We start from the raw sequence: 22,813 nt of genomic DNA on the forward strand, positions 1-22,813 counted from the left end.
CTGATTGCTTTATGACATCCCCTTGAAGCCTGCTAGGTTAAGGAGAGCTGAAACAGGAGCGTTTAGAAGAGCTCTGTGAATGCAATGCAACTGCATGATCTGTTGTGGTTTTCTGTGTTGCAGGGTGCCAAAGCCTTAGCTCTTTCCTTGATGGTGAATACTTCTATCATCAAGTTAAACCTGAGTGATAACTGGCTTCAGGGAGAAGGAGCAGCTGCAATTGCAGAGATGCTAAAAGAAAACTGCTACATTTCAGGTTGGTGTTATAAACCATCTATCATTCTCCAGTAGAAGCTTCACTGTAGAGGAGGAAATTGTCCTGGCTTTTTTGTGGAATTAACCAGTTTCACTGTCACAGTGATGTTGCTTATGTGAAAAGGATAAGAGGATTGGGATACTGTCTGAGTGGCTAATGTTTAAAATTGTGCTGTCTCATTGACCTTTCTCCAGCTGTGTTCACAGCCTTTGCTTTTGTAAAGTTATGAATTCACAGTTAGAATACAGTTAGCCCCATCCTGTTGTTTCTGCCAAGCCAATGGAGACTCAGAAGAAAGAGCAGGCATCTGTTTTGGTTTGTGGATCAAAAACATCCACCTGAAGCTTGAGACTATTCAGAAGGTATCACTGGTAATGGATAAAGCTTTGTAAGTTGAATTTGCAGGATTGGCATCTAGGAATACTGGGTTTCTAAATTGGATCGGGTGGAACTGAACACCATCTCGAGTGAGTCAGCAAGCATGTGCTCTAGAGGCAGCACTTGTCTGCTGTTCCCAAGGACATTTCGCATGCCTAATATTTCTATAGTAATTTGGGAACAGAAGCAGAACAGAGATTCCTGATATTTAAGTCTCAGGCGGTGTTGGGTCTAGAGATCATGGTTTTAGTCCCTGCATTTCCAGGGTGAATATTTCTGACTTGCATAACTTAAGCAGCAACTCCCCGTTATACATGGGCAATTTATCTGGGCTGTGGATTACACATGGCATGAGAAGAGAGGGACTCATGCTGGCTCTGCAGAGCTGATGCGCAGCGAGGGCTGTTAGCTGAGATGTTTTCTGTGCTAGCGCACACCCACAAGCAGCTGCACTGAGAAGGCCTGCCAGGTCTGAGGTTGTTACATACCGAGACAGCTCAAGTCCCTGTGCTGTTTCCCTGCGCTGTGTTTCTATGGAGACTGTGGAGCAGAGATCCAGCATGAGTCTGCGTGAAGGCCCTGTCATGTCTCTGCGTTGTGTCTTCCAGGACTTGCATTACCCTTGTGTTTCACTGTCGGAGTCTCCCAGGCCTCTGCTAGGATACAGTCAGAATTTTGCTATATATCAAACTCTTTGGTTGCTACACTGAAGGATATATTTTATTCACAGAGAACAAGGTCAGTTTAGGCAGTTGAGAATAGGACCCAGCTCTCTAATATAACCGAGTCAACCCTTGTCTGCTTTGCCGGAGAGTCTTTTCAGAAATGTCAGGTTTGGTGCTATGAAACACCTGTTAACATGGAATTTCCTTATTTGTTGTCTAGTGATTGGGCTCAGTGTTCGAGGTTTATGGTTGTGTTACTTCAGCACTGGAAAAATTCATTCTGTATGTAGGTGGGTAGGGAGGTTCATGCTTTTATATGTGGGATCTCAGGGTCTGTTTTCACAACCATTCATGTTGTTACACTTAGCTTTGCTGTCTGTTTCTACCAGCCTACACTCTGTTTTCAAGCCGTGTCGAGGAACCAAGAAACCTGCAATAACTTTGCTGGGTGTAGGCTGTGTATGGAGTGAGAAGCACAGATGGACAGGGAGCACTTTTGTCTTATGTCCCATATCTTTGTGGCAGAACTTGAATGAGGGCTACATCTTAAAGACAGGCTGTGAATTCAAAAATGGAGTTCTGTTTATTATTATTATTATTATTATTACTATTATTATTATGTTTTTATTAAAGGAAAAAGATATTATGTTAGACCAGTCTCACCATGCTTATTTTCTGAGCCTGGAAGTGCTTCTGCCATTGCAGCACAGAAGTCAGACACCTCCCTTGGCTAAATGATTGTATGATTTGATGACCTGACAATTTTTTTTTCCTCTTTCCCAGCTGTTGATTTATCTGACAACAAATTAGGAGCTGAAGGAGCCAAGGCCTTTTCTGCTATGCTTCTAGAAAATACTACAATTGTGTCCCTTCAGCTCTCAGGAAATGAATTTGATGACCATGCAGCTAAGTACTTAGCAGATGCCCTCATAGCAAACAGTAAAGTGGAAATTCTGGATCTGAGTTATAACATGCTTGGTGACAAGGCAGGTAAGGTGCTGTCTGTATACCCAGCATGAAGAAATGGGTCCTGCAGAACTTAGCAATGCTGCATTAGTGCTCTGCTTGCTTCAGACCTTTGCAGAGCAGGGATGGTTAATACTTTCAGTTTCATGAAAAGTATTTTTGGGTGTTTGTAGGCAAAAGCAGTGTCAGCTGGAATGATTCATCTCTTGCTTCTTTGCTCTTGTTCTTTTCTTACAGCTTTCAAGCTTTACCTCTTCTATTTCTTTTCCCCCTTTCTTCCTAGTTCCTAAGTTCTGATGCTTTCTTACACTGAACTATCATTTCCTTTTTTTCTTGGTGAAGATTTCCATCCCACTTTCACAAATGTGTAAAATGCTTAATATGAACAGAAAAAATAGCAGAAGTGAGTTTGCCCAACAGTCCTAGTCTAGCACCCTGTTCCTGAGAGGTGACTACAGATGCCAAGGGAAGGATGTAAGAGTAGAGCAAGCAGGCAGGCACACTTCCCCAAACTCTGCCACCTCTGACAGTTTGCGGTTTGGAATTTCCTTTGTCTAATGGCTTTGTCTGTTTCTTTTCCATGTGCTTTTTGGTCTCCAATGAACATGCTCCTCCCTTGACCTTATTAATGCATATAGCTCCTTTTCTTTGGCTCCTGATTTTTTAGCATGCTGTTATTTAATCATAATTACTACATCCTTGCATTTGCAGTGTTCCTGTCATGCTCTGCAATCCAGTTATTGCTTTCTAGTCTGAACTGGTTTTGCCAGGCTCACTTGTGCTGGTCTGAAATCACCCATCCTTTCTTCCTAACAGTCCACTTGTGCCAAACATTCCTTATGTTGTCATTGCTTTCACCCTCTATGTTCATCTGCTTTTTGCACCTTGCTGGCACATGCTTCATTTTCTCTTTCTGTGGCTGTCCATGGGTAATCCCAGCCATGTGTTCTGCTACTGTCTTTAGGCTGAAGGTTCACAAATCTCCCTATTCTTGCTCTCAGCCTACATCTATGCTCCAAACCCCTCCACCTCCAATATGGTCTGTAATGAATATACACTCCGAAAGGTCATACTGAATTTCTCCTCTCCCATGCCGTATCTCGTGCCTCCTGTCAGATTTACATTCTTCCTCTCCAAACCTGGTTGTATCTTTCATGAAAAATCCACCATCTTCTCTCCATCCACCACTTTCCAACCATTAATCATTACACATTTCAACAACTATAGCCCCCTCCTTGAAGATCCTCCACGTCTCCAGTGGGTTTGTCTAGCTCATGAGAGAAGTAGCAACCATAATCTTCATCTTTTCTGGCCACTGGGAACACACCAGGTCCTTCATTTGGCTCCTTCCCGGTTTCGTTCTGAATGTTTTCTTGTTACTACCTTTGAAGGCTGCAAAGGCTGCTTTTCTCTCCATCCCCCAGCAGGCCTCCTGCTGACCTCCTGCTGCCTTGACAGTCAAACTGCTCTTCTCTGTCTTCTGGTCTCCAAGTGTGGCCATGGCTTCTTCTGCTGCTATGCTCATTGGCTCACCTCATTTCCTTCCTGCCCCATTGGACATTTAGAGGACATTTGCTGAGAAGACCTCTTCAGATTTCATAATGGCACAGTAGCTTTTGGAGTGGTTAAAGAGAGAGCAGAGCTGGCCTCTCTACCATGAGCAGACCTAAGCTGGCTGGAGGCCAAAGCTCAGGAAGAGCAGGAGACTGTGGGAAGCTACATGGTGCTTGTTGTCAACCTTCAAACTCACACTGGGCCAGAGAATGAGCCTGTGCAGACAGCTCTTCAGGCAGGAGCAGGAAGCCCTGATTTCATTCTGTGATTGTTGGATTTTCTCTCCCTTTTTGCTCCATTTGCGATCTGTGATCAGAGGACACATACAGTTTATTTTCTGGCAGTTTCTGCTTTATGTGTGTGATGAAGGAGATAGAAAAAAAATAATACATATATATTTTTTAATTGCTTGCCTAGAGGTAATGCAGAGAATTGCAGAGAAATACCTAAACTAACCTGAGCTTCCAGCTTTGCAGAACAGCTAACCCTTTTAAACTGCTTTGCTTCATGTATTTCTCTTAAGGTGAAGTTCTTGGAATGGCAATAGCAGAAAACATTGGATTAAAGGAACTTAAAATCAGCTGGAACCATTTCTGTAGCCAAGGGGCAGCTGCTTTAGCCAAAGGCTTGGGGGTAGGAAATGATTTTACTCCTGTTTCTGAATTCTGAAAACTCATATGAAGCTCAATCTGTTTGAATGGGCATGGTTGTCATGATGTGCTGTTTGCCTTAAGTGGTTGCCTGTCTGCCAGCCGTTTACGATCTGGGAGCGTATACACCTTGGAACTATGGGAGTAAAGATGTGAATATGTTTTCATTTCTCTATTTCTAGTTCTTTCCCTGTATAGATCTAAATTACTATAATGGATGTTTTAAATTGTTTCATTTCACTTCTGATTCAGAATGTTGTTTTGTATTCCATATACAGTTTTCACTCTACTAAAGAATGTAGTTTCCCATTAAAATGTAATTTTTCTGGCTTTTTAGACTGAAAGGGGCCATTAAAGTCGTGTAATTTCACCTCTGTGTAATGCAAATCACACATGCCATCCAAGGACTTGTGCAGCAAACTCACAATTGCTTTTTGGACTGTAGCAGGTTTCTTGCAGACCTACAGCTTCTAAGTGACTGTGTCCTGTCTGAAAGGACAGGGAGGGAGGAATATGGGCTTTATAATCAGGATTTTAATGGCAGTTCCAGGTGCTAAGAGCATTCTCTATTTTGACCTGTCCGGCTTTTAACTTTTGGAAATCTACCTTTCAGTTCTCAAATGTTCAGTGGGTTGTTTTGCACTAGTTTCCTGGAGTCTCAAGGCAAATTTGGCAAGGGAAACTGGAAGGAAGTAAAAATGAAGATTGTTCGGGTTTCAAAGGAGACATTCTTGTTCCTGTATGGAAAAGGGATGATACTGTATTAATTCAGCCGCAGCAAAAACAAGTCCCAAATCTGAGGACTGATTTTTTTCTCTACATCATCTCAGTTAGTTCTGGAAGCTAATAAGCTCCACGACCTCACTTTCTTCTTGATGGCTGCATCATTTTTTACTCAAGCACCCTCCTCCACTACCCTCTGCCCTAATGCAGCTCCTAATGCTTACTGATCCATCTGTGTGTTCCAGGATTCGTTCCATCAGGATTTGGGGTTGCACCCCTTCACCATGTTCTCAAGAACACACTTCTGTGGTCTTTACCTTGCCATCTCCATTTCCTCACCCTTCCCAGTACATCCTGGGAAGTGGCCTTGCACTGGCCATATCCGAGGGAATCTGTTGCTTGGAAACTGAAATGTTGAGCACAAGAAGAAGGGTTCTCTTTTTCCTACTCTACAAAAGCTAGCGAGGACAGATCCTCCCTGAGAAGATGTCTGATAAAAACTGGTTTGCCTTGTACTGAGACTGAAATTACACTTACTACCAGCCTTTCACCCAGAAGCTTTTGCAAGATTGTCAAAGCTGTCTGTGAAGGAGATCTTCCCTAGTTACACGCTCAGCAGAGTCCCAGAACTCCTCAGTTAGAAGATAACTGCTAGGCAGTCTAGAGGTACTCTGGATTTGGCCCCTTTTCACCCATTAAAATTCACTTTAGATCCCTGTGTGCTGAGGCAGTGCATTTGAAAGCTCCATGCTCCTAGCCATAAAGTTCTCCAGTGCATCAGAAACCTTTTGTCAGCATTAGCTTGCAACCCAATCCAAGACCCACTGAAGGGAGTAGGGGGAAAAAACTGTGGCTCTCCTGAAGCTTTGACAATTCTTGCTGTTTAGCTGGTGAAGGGGCAGGCTGTTCAAGAGCCTACTAAAGCAGCCGAATTCAAGAAGGTGATACTAAATCATGCTCCCTACTATCTGGGAGAAAACAGTCCCAGTGCCTGATGTAGGTGTCTCTGCCGCTTGAGCTGCTCTTGGTGCTCAGGCAGACAGAAACCAGGTTGTTTAAAAGCCAGTTGAAAATGTCTCTCATAGAATTATGGAGGAGGTGAGGCTCCATTTGCAGCCATCTCTTCCATTGCTGCATCCCCTCTCACACTGCTTTGAATGACCAGAATTTATAGCTTATACAAAACCTAATCCTGTTTTCTTCTTACAGTTTGATAAACAGCATCTTGCAGATTGGTTGAGTCAAGAAGCCAGTAATAAAAAAGTGAGCCCTCCAGCCAGGACTTAACTGTATTTTGCTGTATTCTGCCAGAGATACACTACCTGCTACCTTTATTTTTTTATTACATTAGAAATCTTATGTCTTACCTCCCCAATTCTTCTGGAGAGCTCCTTGGAGAAAAGAATAAGATTACCATTTTGAGAAAATAATGCTAAGCAAGTATGAAACTGAGCTCTTCTTCCAGGCCTTGATCATCTACAGCAAGTTATGTGTTCAAGTTTTATGGAGAGTGAGTAGTTTCCAGCTCAAGCTCTCACCCAGAGACCTGAAAAAAATCAAACTGAACTGTCTGGTCACTGAGAAAATGTTGCTCACCAGTAACTGGAGTCAGTTTGCCTAACGAACAAGAAGAAATGTTCTCCTGTAGGCCACATTTGCCTGTCTTACATAAATGACTAGAAATATTTCTTCGTCTGACTATTCAGATCTGTGGATGTGTTTATTAAGCTTCTCACTGTATGAAATAATCTTTATCTCTTTCCCTTTGAAAAGTAGATATTTTGTACAGCTGAAGTAAACCACAACTCCTGTCTCAGTACAGCACTTGGAAAATCTTTGTGACTTCTTTTTTGTGTTATTTTCATGACATTTTGGGTCACAGTCCTGACTGTTAAACACTGAGGCATCTGAGATGGGGAGCAGCAACTCTGGGTTGGAATCTCTGGCTTTTTTCCCCTCTCTTGCCTGGTGCTATGCTCAGGGTGGTTAAACACAATCAACTCCAAATCCTCAAAGCAGTTAGCAAGACTGTAATCTTCTCCTTTGTTTTTCCTGTTGTGGCACTAGAGCTCACCATGTCATTGAAGCTCCCAGGAAGGGCAGTCCTGTTTGGTGTGTCTGTGCTGTTGTGTTACCTCTGCACTTCTGCTTCTAATAAGCCCAAATTCCCTCGCTGTCCACAGTGCCTACCTCTCTGTTCTAGCCTGAAAAGAGCTTTTTGAGCAGGAAATTCAGGCATAGGTTGGGAAAAGGGCTCAAACCACAATACCTTTGCACATAGCAAGGGCATACATGGCTCCAACTAGTTATTGCAGGACAACTCAAGCGCATGGGGAGACACAGATAAGAAAAACAGTGTGGATGTAGACAGACTCAGCAGGTTAGATCACATCCTTCAGTATCTTCAGCAGGCCCTTGGGGTGAGCTACCAATGAAGGTCTAATTCTTTCTCAGTCCATGGGTCCTAGCACTACCACATCTCTGCTTGCATGAGCTCCAGCAGCTGTCGATCCTGTATGCCAAGGTCTTCACAGGCCTGTGAAATAGGAGCCCAGCTGGAATGAAAAGGATTTTTCACCTAGTCTGCAGAAAGGATGTTTCTTCAGTGTTGTACCAAATGACAGGGAGATTTCTGGTCATGTGTTTGTGTCGCTGTACAGGCAAACATATACCTCAAAGTGCTGGATGTCTCCTACAATGGCTTTGACAACAGCGGGGCAGCTGCCTTGGGAGAAGCCCTTAAAACCAACAATGTGCTGGAAGAGCTCAACATAAGGTGAGTCAGGCTCTGATCTCACTGCATGTTTTCTCCCATTTTGTAGTGAGATCAAGCGTGGTGGGCAAAGCCCCCAGCAACCATTTATATCTCCTGTCTGCACAGAGTGGTGGGTGCATAAGGCAGAGAGGGAATGCCATAAAATACCAGTGCTGCTAGTCTCATCCTGAATCCCAGTTCCTCTCTTTAACATTGGAGTGCAATAAAATCTTTTGATCCTTGTTACTTTCTGCCATTCCCGCGATTACATATTTCAGTTCTGTGTCATCCTTGCAATCTAAAAGAAGTGATGGTATAGAAGAGTTTGGGACCAATGAAAAAAGATGGGATCAAAGAACAAAGCTGCCAAAATTGGCAACAATAAATTGAGAAGGAAATGCTGTAAGCAATTGGAGGGCCTGGTGAAAGGGTCAGTCAGTTATGAGAAACAAGGTTGCTAGAACCTCCAGAAATGAGACTTTAGAATATGACAGAAAAATATCATCTGTGTTTGGAGCAAGAACTGGACCATTGCCTCTGTTCAAAACATGGTCTATAGGCAGGCGGGCTTGGAACTGAACAGCAGCAAGGGAAGCAAGGTAGCTGAGAAACAGATCTCAGCAAGCTTGTAGTGATCAATATGACAGATGATATCTCTCTCAGTAAAAAAAAAATCAGAAAAGCTGGCAGAGATGGTAGTTACAAAAGCCGTGGAACAAGCTTGTGTTTAGAGGAGTGCATCTATGGAGAAAATTAATGGAACTAGAAATGGTTTGGAGTGATCAGAGCATGGGTAGGCTGGCAGGAAGGGTGGAGCAGGGTAAACTATGCACAGTATAAAATCCTGCAGATCAGTTGATAGCTATCATTTTGCCAGAGATAATGTTAGCAGGTACTTCCAGGCTCCTGGAAAGCAAAGAATGTCTGAATTAATGAGCCAGGAGTAAATTGGCCTCACTTACGAAACTGAAATGTTTATGGTAATGTGCAGATGGTACATCTGGGCTCTGTGTGTCCCACAAGCTGCTCTGCATAGACAGATGCCTAGTGGTGTTAGCACGAGATTGTGCCTGTACCAGTAAGTGCCCCTGAGAGGCCAGGCCTGCTTAGCATGAACACCTGCATGCTCCTCAGTCTTTGCAGGTTTATATCAGCTTGCAGCACTAGAGGAACTAATTAGCTCTTAGACAGTTTAGATATGGCAAACTCCCACCAGAACGGGTGGTGCACTGGAGCACTGGTACAGAAGAATATGCTTGGGGTAAATAGAAGCTAAAAAAGAGCCATCCGTGGCTGTGCTGTACTGGGACACTACCTTGGAAAGCTTGCATGCTGTAGGATGTGGGAGTTGCAAATGGCCATGTGTCACGCACATTTGTCCCCCAGATGAGATTGAAAGCAGTGGCCATAGGTATTTGTGGACACTTAAGATCGTCCTGTGAGAGGAAAGGAGAGGACCTTCCCTGGGAGATGCATTCTGTTAGGCTGTGTGATAAAAAGCTCATCTCCATGCACATTGAGGAGCACAGAGGCACAATAGCAGGTGGAGGGGGGGAACCCCAATAATCCAGTCAGAGAAATGGACACCCCACCTTGGCTCCTCCCAGGGCTATGAAAGCAGAGCAATTGGCCAGAGTTGACACCCATCCCAAGTGAGTCAAGAGGAGAGGCTCTCTAGATCACCTTTCAAACTGAGAGGTGTTACTGCCTAAGGGTGTGGGACACATGGGATGCAGGCAGAGAGCATTTGGGAATTAAAGCTTACTATGGGATGCTTAGAAGAGGAACCAAAAGTGGGAAAGGCATGAATCAAGGTGGTTCGGGGAGGAACAGTGTGGGAACATAGAGTTATAAAGGGATAAGGTGTGTAAACTGGTTGCCAGGGAGACTGAGGGCCAGCTACTGCATATACTGCATGTCTAAGCCCAGCTGCTGGAGGGATCCACATTGTATATTTGTGTGTATTTCCCAGCAACAGACCTTCATCCTGATCAGCCAGAGAGGGGAACAGGATGAGGCCGTTGGTGCTCTTTGTGTTAGTGTGAGTGCTGCATGTTCCTGTCTATGTTGATCTGTGCGGCTGGCTGTGTGCATACGTACAGATGTGTTGCATATGTGTGTTTGTGTTTGTGCCTACTGGGAATACATGCTTAGCCTCGCTGCTGGTTGGACCTGGGGGCATGGAGCCGCGGCAGCCTTGCTTCTATTGGGCTACCGGATTTGGCAACCCCTAACAGGTTCCCACATCCCAAATATTTATTTGGAAGGAACTGCCCTAAATTCCCTCTGGATGTAACAGTTTTTCAGTGTTGGGTGAGGCAGGAAGTTGCTTATCCTCTACCTGAGCAATTTATGCAATCAGTGTCTTTTGAAGTATCAGTCTGGCTGTGTGAATACAGAAAACCTGCACTTCAGTGTATGAACTATACTTTTATCTGTTTTTAGCAATAATCGCATTTCAGTGGAGGGAGCTCTGCGCTTTGCACTAGGCCTGAAAGAAAACAAGACTCTGAAAAACCTTAACGTGAGTAACTTTCCAAGGAAGGTATTGGAGCCTCTTATGCATGTTTAAATATTGATACACATCTTGTCCTGGCTTGGAACCTCTAAGAGCAAATCCAGAGCAAGATCAGGGAGCTACTTGCCCCAGCCTGTCTCCTCCCATGCTTCCCTGGTTGCAGTATGAGCTTATTAAGACAGAGCGCTTACACAGTTTTGTCTGAATATGGATTTCTGCATCCCTGCCACTGTAGGGACTGCAGTCTGTCCTGCCACATCTTTCAGCATGGATAGCATCCATTTCCTGCAGTAATGATGTGCACCTAGGCATGATAGGAAGCACTGTGATGGCCATTTGAGGGCTCTTGGCCTACTACTCCTTTCCCTTTTTCTGCTGTTCAGACAACTCTGAGGGAGCATTGGCTCATGGCCAGTCATCTTCCCAGAGATTTATTGGCCCCCAAGCTAACCCCTATGTATGTCTTCCTACTGTTCCTGCCACTTGAGATAAACCCAGCTAGTATGTCACCCACTGGGGACCACTGGTACCACCAAGGGGAGGATCATACAAAAAATCTTGGAGTCTCAGTCAGCTTCCATGTTGTTTGCCCTTCTTCTGTTTTGCCCAATGGGACCTGCATGCCTGCAGCGTCTGTTGCATGATTCTCCTTGTGTAAAATGTGCTGTCAGAGTTTGGGATCAAAGTCACTTAGCAGATGCATGCAAGGAGAGCTAGGGATGACATGTGAAAGGAGAAAAGGAGGAGCAGGTGATAGGATCTGAGGAACTCCCTTGAAAGAGGGCATGGGAGAGAACTTAAAGGCCTGAGTTGCTGAACTGAAGGTGGACAAAATGGTTCTGATAAGAACATGCAATTATCTGGTGCAGTATAGGTCACTTGAATTCCCTGCGTGTGTCTCGTGGCCTGGAGATCTTCCTGATTCAGGATGGCCAAACTGTGGCTTTTGAGCCATGTGCATCCTGCAGGCAGTGGAAGCCTGGCTTCTCTGTTGGGCTGTCTCAGTCCGGCAGCAGTGCTGTGCTGATGCAGGGGCTCCCAGACAACCCATGTCCTTGGCTGTGGCAGTGAGCAAGCTGTGGCTACCATTGCTGCATGCTTTGGGACCCTGCTTCACACTCAACCTAGGTGCACAGCTTGAGTGGGGACTCCTGAGGATGTCCATGTCTCTTGGCCATGAACCACTCCTACAGCCCACCCTCTCTGAGATACTCAATTCGTGTCTTTTGGCCCTTGGTCATTAGGAGGTTTTATTGTGTGACTGATGGCTGCCGCTTTAGGAGGATGACTTTTTTTTGCTAAACAGTCCCCAGTTTGAAGAGACAAGTACAGACTTTCATGGTGCCAAAGAAGAAATGTTAGGAAGAGGAAGACATGTCACATATTCTCCTGTTATTTCTTTCCTGACTTCAGATGACCAGAAATCCCATGCAGAGTGAAGGCTGCTTTGGAGTCCTCAAAGCTCTACAGGCAAATTCTGACTCTAGCATAGAGATCCTGGACTTGCCAGTAAGTGTTAAACCAGAAGAAGGAAGGGAAGAGACTGAATGGGTGATATATGAATAACAAAATGCTGCCAGAGGGATTTTGTGTGCTGTCTGCTTTGAAGATGCAAACAGTTTTAGAAAGATTTCTGTCCTGTTTCTAATAGAACTAAATAGCCCTTATGTGGCGCAAGAACTTCCACTTGAAAATCTACCCCCTTTATGAACAGTGCCGGGTCTGAGAAGGCAGCCCTTTGCCTCCAAGTAGGCATCAACACAAGGTATCTCATGTGCCCTACCAAAGGGAATCACTTCTGAAATTTGGGCCAAATAGAGGCTATGTCTCAGACCAGTAGCCAGTTAATGCCCTTGTGATCAACTAGTTAGCAACTACTTTTCATTTCTAATAAAAGAAGAGTGTTACTTAGTTGTTTATTGAGGAGGGATTTGTCTTGCCTAACTCATCTACAATGTAAGCAACTACATCTGAGGTAATTACATGAGATCTATTCATAGAAGATGGAGATTTAGCCAGTGATACATAAGGCACAACTAGCACAACTAAGTGTAGAGATCAGCTTTAGGATGGGGAGAACTGCACCTGAACTCTGCTGACTATATTGACTGTATATCACCATGGACTACATAGGGAGTCTGTGATGATCTGCTCAAAGGAGACAGTTTCCCTTCAGTCACCTGCATTTAATTGGATGAATCTTGTCCTTCCTGACCCTTTGCTAGGACCAATTCAAATGTCAGCCTTAAAGAGAGACTGGATGATCCCTGAAGTATTGAGCCTTCCCCTGTAACTCAGTGTCTGTCCACTTTACCTCCTTCTTTCCAGTTGTTGTAACTTCTCTTCCTGTAGACCATTCTTCTGAGCTTACTGTCCATTTTGGTATTGTGCTGGCTTTCTCTCTGGGGGTTTTCTTAGGACAGGGTATTTTCCACCTTTGTTTACTTCAGCTCGCTCTGTCTTTTGAGAGTGCTGTGAGGAGCTTACATGAAAACCCATATCTATCAGTGCATCCCTATGAGTAAGAAGTCAAGCAAAGGGGGCAGGAGACCTGCATGGATGAGCAAGGAGCTTCTGGCAAAACTCAGAGGAAGGAAGTATACAGAATGTGGAAAAAGGGACAGGTCACTTGGGAGGAATATAGGAACGTTGTCAGAGTATGCAGGGATGCAACAAGGAAGGCGAAGGCCCATTTGGAATTAAATTTGGCAAGGGATGTCAAGAACAACAAGAATGGCTTCTTCCAATATATCAGTAGCAAAAAGAAGTCTAGGGAAAATGTGGGCCCGCTGCTGAATGGGTTGGGTGCCCTGGTGACGAAGGATACAGAGAGGGCAGAGTTACTAGATGCCTTCTTTGCTTCAGTCTTTACTGCTAAGGCCAGCCCTCAGGAATCCCAGATCCTGGAGACAAGAGAGAAAGTCTGGAGAACGGAAGACTTGCCCTTGGTTGAGGAGGATTGGGTTAGAGATCATTTAGACAGTCTCGACACCCACAAATCCATGGGCCTCAATGGGATGCACCCAAGAGTGCTGAGGGAGCTGGCGGATGTTATTGCTAGGCCACTCTCCATCATCTTTGAAAGGAGAGGTGCCTGAGGGCTGGAAGAAAGCCAGTGTCACTCCAGTCTTCAAAAGGGGCAAGGAGGAGGACACAGGAAACTACAGGCCAGTCAGCCTTACCTCCATACCTGGAAAGGTGATGGAACAGCTCATCCTGGATATCATCTCTAAGCATGTGGAAGAAAAGAAGGTGATCAGGACTAGTCAGCATGGATTCACCAGGGGGAAATCATGCTTAACCAATCTGATAGCCGTCTATGATGGAATGACTGGCTGGGTAGATGAGGGGAGAGCAGTGGATATTGTGTACCTTGACTTCAGCAAGGCTTTTGACACTGTCTCCCATAACATCCTCATAGGTAAGCTCAGGAAATGGGGGTTAGATGAGTGGACAGTGAGATGGGTTGAAAACTGGCTGAATGGCAGAGCTCAGAGGGTTGTGATCAGCAGCGCAGAGTCTAGTTGGAGGCCTGTAGCTAGCGGTGTCCCCCGGGGTCCGTACTGGGTCCAGTGTTGTTCATCAATGACCTGGATGAAGGGACAGAGTGCACCCTCAGCAAGTTTGTTGCTGATACAAAACTGGGAGGAGTGGCTGATACACCAGAAGGCTGTGCTGCCACTCAGAGAGACCTGGACAGGCTGGAGAGTTGGACGGAGAGGAACCTCATGAAGGTCAACAAAGGCAAGTGCAGGGTCCTGCACCAAGGGAGGAATAACCCCATGCACCAGTACAGGTTGGGGATTGACCTGCTGGAAAGCAGCTCTGCAGAGAAGGACCTGGGAGTCCTGGTGGACACCAGGTTAACCATGAGCCAGCAATGTGCTCTTGTGGCCAAGAAAGCCAATGGTATCCTGGGGTGCATTAGGGAGAGCATTGCCAGCAGGTGCAGGGAGGTGATCCTGCCCCTCTACTCAGCCCTGGTGAGGCCACATCTGGAGTATTGTGTCCAATTCTGGGCCCCCCACTACAAGAGAGACATGGAACTACTGGAGAGAGTCCAGTGTAGGGCTACAAAGATGATTAGGGGACTGGAGCATCTCTCATGTGAGGAAAGGCTGAGAGAGCTGGGCCTGTTCAGCCTGGAGAAGAGAAGACCAAGAGGGGATCTTATCAGTGTATACAAATATCTGAAGGGAAGGTGTCAAGAGGATGGGGCCAGACTCTTCCCAGTGGTGCCCAGTGATAGGACAAGAGGCAATGGAAAAAAATGAAACACAGGAAGTTCCGTCTAAATATGAGGAAAAACTTCTTTACTGTGAGGGTGACAGAGCACTGAAACAGGTTGCCCAGAGAGGCCGTGGAGTCTCCTTCTCTGGAGATAATCAAAACCTGCCTGGACGCGATCCTGTGCAATGTGCTCTAGGTGACTCTGCTTGAGCAAGGGGGTTGGCCTAGATGATCTCCAGAGGTCCTTTCCAACCTCAACCATTCTGTGATTCTGTGATCTTGCTTTGATTCATGTGCTACTTTTATACTGTTCTTCATCATCTTGTCTCTTCTGCTTCTTGCCCTGGGAGTAGGACATTGCTGTTTATTGAATCTTGTTCCTGCTGGTAATGTGGCATTGTACACTATTAGCCCCAGATTTCACAGGCTTGTGTGAGAATTTTGTATTTATTTGGGTTGTGAGAGCCCAGAACATGTTGTGATAAATTTTGTCTGAAGGAAGGTAAAGCATACCATATGCTTGCTTACCTGTAGTGATTTTCCCCTCTAGGACATCCCTGTGAACAAAGAGCTTGCAGACCTGTGTGATGCTGTGAAAATACTTTCCCCAAATCTTCTTATCAGACATGGCGGAAACAGAATGCTGCATAGAAAAAGTCAATCAAAGCTTGAGCTTCAGGCTTAGCCAGAGTGGCAGCCAATTCCCAGAATGGAGTGGCTTAACAAGAATCTCTTCAGGGCTGCTGCTTCTGTGTATCTGCATAACATCCTACTACTGCTGACCAAGCCCTTGACATGAGGACACCCTGGGGCAGTGCTTAGGGCAGGATCTCTAGAAATACTGGCTATTTCATCATCGCTGTCACTTATGAGTGTTTCTTTCTGTTCACTTTAAGATTTCTGCAATAACCAGCACTCAGTCTCTTTGGGGAGGTGCAAGAGCATCCCTGTGGATGAGAGGCCCACGTAACTGCCTCCTTTTTGATCATCAGCTTTGTGTGTGGGGACATTTGTCTGGAAGGGCTGGGGCTGGGTGGAACACCATGTGCAGCAGCTGCTACTGGTAGTTGATGGTGCTTGAATCCACAACCAACTACAGTAGGATTGATGCAGCTCGAGATTGCACTTATGTAAGAAGCAAAGACGTATCCAGAGATGTGCTGTGAACATATGCTTTCTGCCTTAGACTTGTTTTCTTATTAGATAGTCAGGATTGCCTTTGCAGAGTTGGCTGTCACATGGCACTGGTGACTCATTTTTAGCTGCTTCCTACCAGAATTCCTTAGCCTTACGTGGAGGCCATGCTCTCCATAATGGAGCCCCTTCCCAAAAACATGGTTGGTATTCTTATTTCCTGGATGTGCACTTTTACTTTCTTCAATGTCACATTGGATGGATGCTACAGGCTGCCTGGAAATGGGACAGGCTCTCAGTGGTAACTCAATATCCTTGGTATGGGGCCATGCTTCTTGGGGGGACTGAGAGATTGTGATCCCCCTCAAGGGATACTTTGCGGGGCAGGAAGCTGCGGGAGGGAGAGAGGAGTCACAGCTGTGCAGCTGTGCTCTGAGCAGTGTATCTTTACTCTTCCTCTCTTGGCATCCACGTGAAGAGGTTGTTCTTGCAGCTGTTTCTGCCAGGCTGGGAGAGGAGCTGAGAATGGTCAAACGAGACACTGGTGGTGTCTGGCTTGGGCTGGAGGCTCAAGCTGCTCTGTCCTGAATCAGAGGGCAGCAAACCCCAGCAATGTTGGAGTGCCACCTTAACATAGTTGAGACTGTGAAGAAATAATTGTCTTTCATATCCTGAAGGTTTGCAGGGATTTTCTTAACATTTTATATGCAAACTCTGCTGGTAAAGTATATGCAACAATTTTTTTTTTTTTAATCTGTGGCTCAAACTAGACAAGCTTTGTCTGTCCCCTAGTGCGTCAATGTGTACTGGGTTTGATTTTCTCTTTAGCTAACACTGACTGGCAGGGGCTGGGGAGATCCAGGCAGTGTTCTCCTGGAAACCAGTGATGACATCTCTCTGAGGAGGCAGCTCACTAAGGGAAGGACCAAAATTCAAGACTGCTTCTGCCAGTCTCCTTCCAGGTGGTTGGTGCCCTGTACTTTGCTTTATACTTTTTTCCTAGAGCACAACCATTATAATCATCCTCTTCGCTTTTGTGTTTCATTTAGCTAATGAATGTGCCTACAAGTGGAAGTTCACTTAGCATCAGTTCTCAGCAAATGATGAGGTTTAACTTCTTCATCTGAAAATAACTCTATGCAATCATGATTTGCCAAATAGAATCTGACCTATAGTTGTGCAAATTATCTTACATTTATATTTCTAATAAATAATTTCTGTGCTTCAAACTCATATCCTTCTGTTCACACCATTCTGAAAAGTTCCTTACATGTTATATGTTCTGTAAATACTGATTATATCCAAGATTTTCAAAACCATCCTGACTCCCTCTCAATCTCTAGGTGAAAAATTCATGCATTAAACACAGAAGCTGTAACAGGTCTTGATTTAAATCGGTATAAATACTTCTATTTTAAAGTATTTAGTCATCATTTATTGTTTCTCTTACTTCCTTTACCCCTAGCCTTCCTATGCTCCCCAAAAAAGAGTTGCCAGTTAAATCATATGAAGAGTAAGGCAGGTAAAGAATTAATGCACACCAAGTCCTTTCTTATTTACCAGCTGGTGTAACTAGAGAAGATCCACTTACATTGGCATTATCACATCAATTCATTATTCACTGGAGCTAGATACAGCTGGTTTCTTTCTTTTTTTTCTTGTGAGAATTAAGCTCAATAAACCTATCATTGTACCATTTGGGAACCTAAAAATATCAAGTGAGCCAGTGGTGCGTTATAGAGTGATATGATTGAGATATATATGTCACATGTTATTTGATTTGTCTTGCAGGTTTGATGAGAAAAATAGATCACTATGGAAAAGCGAACACTGACCTCCATGCTCAGGCAGAATGATCTTCCCCAGAGCACTGCAGGGAGAGGACCGGCATTGCCGGCCTGTCGAGGCTGCTGAACTTGGAGTGCAGGAGATTGTGTTACGAAGTTGTAGGATGTGCTATGCTTTGGCACCTGTTCCAAAAGGTTATTGAGGATTAACACGTGGAGAAGGAAGGACTGGAAAAATATCTTCAGGTTTCTCATATAGTTTCTTAGGTCCCCAGGGAGCTGGGTGGAGGGTGTCCTGCCATCCTTTCACGGTCAGCACCTATTTTGTTAGTTAACTTACAGCAAGTGAACGTAAATAGTAATTAGCTGGGTAGGTTAGAAAGATCAGTTACAGGACAGGAAAAGCTGAAGTAGGGCTTTCAGTTATACTGGAATACTTGCTGTTCCCAGTTTACCTAGCAATCCTACCAGTTTGTGTCACTATTTCTCTTTCCTCCAAACTCAGTTTTGTTTTCTTTCAGGTTGGGAACTAATCCCTGAGTAACTCACAAGATTTGTTGATGAATCCCTGTTTACAGTGCTATTTGCAGCACTCAGCCAGTTTTTCATCTAAGTGAATGTTGTTTCAATATTGTTTCTTTTTAGTTTCTTTACAAAATCGTCAGGTGGATGCTTCATGGAAGACAGTGTATTACCTCAGCACTGCTACCTCTTTCAAACCTCCTGAGGGGGTGAAAGCAAAGAGTTTACCTCAAATCCATATTGACTGGCGTTAATATTTTCTCCTTACTTCTTGAGCAGCTCTCATTTTGGCTCATTAGTGTCTGGTTGAGACCTTGAATTTCCTTGCTCCTCCTCTTCACCTTTTTGAGTGTTCAGCAGATTTGTTTTCTTCCAGTCCTCTGGAACTTCTCCAACCATCTGATTGTTTTTGGAAAATCAGTGTTAATGCTCTGGGGAAGCTCCCTGGCTAATTCCTCCTAAAAACTTTTGGTGTAAGTTACACTGGTGACTGCAAATTGTCTAGCTCTAGTAGCCACTATTAAGCATCATTCTGAGTTAGGGCTGGAGTGGAAAGTGTCTTAACATCCTGTAATATGACTCCTACTTCTGGCTTTTTTTTCCAAGTGCAGAAGAGCAATTTTTCTTGAGCACTTTCATTTCCTTTGCATCATTGAGTCTGGTATTTTTATCCAGTCCTGGACAATTACTTGCCAATGTGCTTTTCTAAGTACTCTGAATTTAAAAGCTGAGTCTGAGGAAGGAGGGATTAGTGTCAGGTGTGCTGCCATGCACAAAGGGACCTTGGCTCATGTCCCAGCTAAGGTCAGGCCTGCTTCCAGTCTAATGAGGGAATCCAGGCATGAAGGCAAAGGGATCATAAGGAGTCAGCTACCCCTGCCCCAGAACAGGGTCAGCTCACCACAGGTTGTTCCTGACAGACCTTGGGAATATCTGATGGACTTCATGACCTTTCCAGGCAAGGCTGTTGTCAGTGTTAGGAAGTGTTTCCAGTCCCCTGCCTAAATCTCTCTTGTCACAGTTTAAGTCTGTTGCTTCTCTCTTATGCACATGGTGAATGTTTATTCTCTTTAATTTTGTGGCTATGTATTTGAAGACTGTTATGGCTGCTGCTTTCAGAAAGGGAGCCTCTGTTATCACTGGGATCAGCCTGTATTGTATATGCTTACATGAATTGTCTGGAAAATACCTGCATCATGTGGTGAGACACGGATGAGCTATGGTCCAAATACAGACTTGTTTCAGGGATTTCTGAGATACAGGCTGCTAAAATGATTGCAAAATACAAATGCTAGCCTTGTTGCAATAGTTCGTGTACACCTAGGCTCAGCCCATCAGCCTGCTGGTGCCTTCCCCTCGGTGCTGGGGAAGGCTGGGAAAGGGGATGCGGCTCTGCTGTGCCAGCATGAGATGAGGGAGGAACAGCACAGAGACAAAACACCCTCTCGAGAGCTCTGGCTCTTTTCATGATCGCCAGTCTCTGGCAGTGTTTGCAGGAGGAGGAGGGGAGGATCATATGGGATGATGAGAGGATTACTTACAGCGAGCCTTAAATGAGCCTTGCAGATTGTCTGTGCTGCCTTCAGAGCTGAGGTCTGGGTAGGAGGATAATTTAGAAACACAGGGCTGGGAATTGAATCAGGAAGCTGAACCGCTCTCTCCGGGGGATAGCCCACCCCGTTCCACTGCTCTGTGCACCCCTTCCCCTCCCGAGAGCAAGGAAGGGGCTCAGGTGTATAACTGGGTCAGTGCCTGCTTATTTCAACTTAACGTCTGCGAGCAAACTGTCCCTGAAATGGTGTTGGGGATGCACCTGCGACTCCCATGCTTCGCCGTGCAAGAGCCAGGCGATCTCCCTGCAGGGTCTGCAGAGGCTCCAGTGCAGCTGCCCATGTTTGCAAGGCGCTGCAGGGTCCCCGCTGCTCCCGCAGAGCACAGGCTCACGTCACTTGGGCTGCGCTGGCAACAGCAGAGCTCCCATCTCCTGAGGCCTCAGAGATAAGCATCAGAGCAGCTGCTTTCAGCTATCCCTGGCCCTGGCCGGGGGGCCTGGGACATGGCACCCCTTCCTCGTGCCTCATGAATCTTGTGGCTGGATGAGACATGCTTCTAGGAGGAGGGCTGTGGGCTGATTCAGTCATGTGTCTCTATCATTTCAGTGATGGAGAAATGACCACATCCCAGGTAAAAGCATCCTAGGTGTCAGGTTTTTTTCCCCCAGCAAAAAATCCGTTGTTCTTCCCGGTGTGAATTTGAGGTTTTTTTTCCTTGAGTCGAGTCCTCTTTGTGGGAAATCTTATCCTGGTGCATGGCCTTGTCTTCTTCAGCCTCCTTTGCAAACCTGGATTGTCCTAGCAGCTCTCACGTGAGCCCTCCCCAGTTCGGCAGTGTCTTCCGTGGAGCTCAGACCCATCCTTGGCCGTTGTCTCCTGCATGCAGCAGTAGCGCTACCTTCCCACTCCTACTTCTGTAAGTAGGGGATTATCATCCAAGGATCACATTAACCCTCTTAGCCACAGCACAGCCCTGGAAGCACATGTTCAGTTGTTTACGCCCCATGACCTCTAAATCCCTTTCAGAGGAGCAGTTTTCCAGAGCCCCATTACCAGTCATTATACCACTATGACCTACATACTTTGCTCCAGTGCATTTTAATTAGACTGATTACCATGAATCCCAGGTAGGCTGATTAGATGGTTTCCATGAATCCCCCAAAATGTGTGTGATTTTGTTTGTTTTTTTAAAGAAACTAATTTGGAGAAAGATATCCCTATGAAAAATTGCTGCAATATTAGCCATTGTAAAAAAAACAAACAACAAACTCCCCCTGTTCTTTAAGAAATTGAGTTTTGTCAGCAGTACATGGGGGTGATTTGATTTTTAAAGCTGGCTGTATCATGCGCATGCCTGCGGGGGCATATGGGAGGGGGAACTGACTTTTTTTTCCCTGCCAGATCTAATTTTATTACATTCACCCCAACAGCCACAGATGCTGTTCCACTCAACCCAGCGGCATGTGCTCGCCAGGTAATACTGTGCAATTACTTACGGTGTTGCCATGCTATCATCTTAAAACTCTACTGACAGCATCTGTTTTGAATCTTTTTCCTGCCGATACAACTTTAAGAACAAATAATTTTAGGAGGGCTCCCTTGGTAGCAGGTGCTGTTGACAATAACCTTTTTTCTTTTTTTTTTGAGCATTAATATGTAGACAATTTAAAATCAATTAATATATATTTCCCTTCTGTGTAGGGCACATTATTGCAGTGGGATTTTGTGTGGTACAAGTGAACAAACTAATTTTGTAATTCTGTGTTTAAAAAAAACAAAAAAAATCAAATTTGCTTGAGAGGGCATGTTCTCTTCCCAGGCTGGCATTAATTATGTTAAATCCTTTAATTCCTTGCCAGCTGCATCCATGTCAGTCCCAGCTATTTACCCTGGTTGGTAGTGCCCCAGCTATCCACTCTTGGTTTTCATATATAAGCAAGTTCTCTGGAATTTATACAAATGAATGTTTTTAAATAGATTAAATAACATTAATAAAGAGGCTCATCAGACATTTCTGGGGTCCATTGTAGAAGCTACGCAGAACTGCCAATTTAAAATGTTGAACTATAGCACATGCTGGGTAAGCTCAGCCCTAGTTATGGCTGAAAGTAATTTTTTTTGAATATATCAACTTTTTACCAAAAAAAGAACAGAAAACTATTTTGAACTTCAGCATGTTCTGCTCTCTTAATAATTTTACTGTTCTTTTCCAGTAAGACAAACCTGTGGTCTGCTCTTTCTACTGGCCTTGATCCTGCCAACAATAGATTTATAGCAGAGATGAAATGCGGACAATTGATAAGGAGAGTTACATCTATCTGCCTCCCTGCCTAGCTGTTGGATACTTTTATTCTTTAATGAAGAGTGATGTTCTTATCAAGGAAAAGAAATTTCGCTAGTGAACAGTGATGAGGATGGGCAGCTACGTGGATTAACTCACGTGACTCACTTTTTGAGTCACATTATTTACAGTGGCTCACGAATCAGTTCTGCCCATAACTCTTGTCAGCTTTAGAGAATCTGCCCAAGTGCCGAGATGCTTCTCTGCTCGGTGTTGTCCTCGCTGCTAACAGAGGGGTTCAGGCCTGACTGAGAAAATAGGGTTATATTTAGCTATCTGTAAGTCCTAGGTCCCAAGCCACCTTTGCACGGCTGCCGTAGCCCCTCGGGCACCCCAGTTTCTGTGGGACTAGCCAGGGCCCAGTCTCCCACAGCACCCACAAATGAAGTGCCCCGTCCAGAGCAGCAGATCTGCTCCTGGAGGTGTCCTGTCGAGCAGGACAGGCTTCGCTTGCTCACGCTCTCCAGCTCTGCTGTGCAAGCACATGTGCAGGTACAGGCTTCTCCCTGGTGATTTGGGAAGCTGCACGGACCTGTAAAATGCTGTGCCCAGGTCCTGGCCTGCAGCTGTGGGACAGCAGCCGTGAGCAGGGCTTTGCATGCCCAGGTAGAGCAGCCAGCTGCCCTCCGCATGGCTGGGGGAGCACGAGCTAATTTTGGCCTTGCTGAGCACAGGAAGATCATGGGTGAAACTCGCCTCCCTTTCCCCAAGCTTTTGAGGGTTTTACTGAGCATCTGTTGGGGTAGCAAGGTGGATGCAGCCAGACCGCTGCCTGGCTGCC

The 22,813-nt window shown here is 45.1% G+C and overlaps 1 protein-coding gene across 2 annotated transcripts in view; it reads left to right on the forward strand.

The window, feature by feature from the left end:
- Nucleotides 1–22,813, forward strand: part of LRRC74B (leucine rich repeat containing 74B) — a 29,434-nt gene that overhangs the window by 1,255 nt on the left and 5,366 nt on the right. Inside the window, exons 3-9 of one of the 2 annotated variants that reach the window (XM_064522366.1) lie at nt 124–256; nt 2,083–2,289; nt 4,343–4,452; nt 7,853–7,968; nt 10,393–10,471; nt 11,879–11,974; nt 15,246–17,248. In XM_064522366.1, coding sequence (XP_064378436.1) covers nt 124–256; nt 2,083–2,289; nt 4,343–4,452; nt 7,853–7,968; nt 10,393–10,471; nt 11,879–11,974; nt 15,246–15,380 — 876 coding nt within the window. In that variant the 3' untranslated portion in view covers nt 15,381–17,248. Of the gene's footprint in view, nt 1–123; nt 257–2,082; nt 2,290–4,342; nt 4,453–7,852; nt 7,969–10,392; nt 10,472–11,878; nt 11,975–15,245; nt 17,249–22,813 lie in introns of those variants that run through there. The other variant, XM_064522367.1, reaches the window with a different exon arrangement.

This window comes from Dromaius novaehollandiae, chromosome 17 (assembly GCF_036370855.1).
Source record: "Dromaius novaehollandiae isolate bDroNov1 chromosome 17, bDroNov1.hap1, whole genome shotgun sequence".
Lineage (NCBI taxonomy): Eukaryota > Metazoa > Chordata > Aves > Casuariiformes > Dromaiidae > Dromaius > Dromaius novaehollandiae.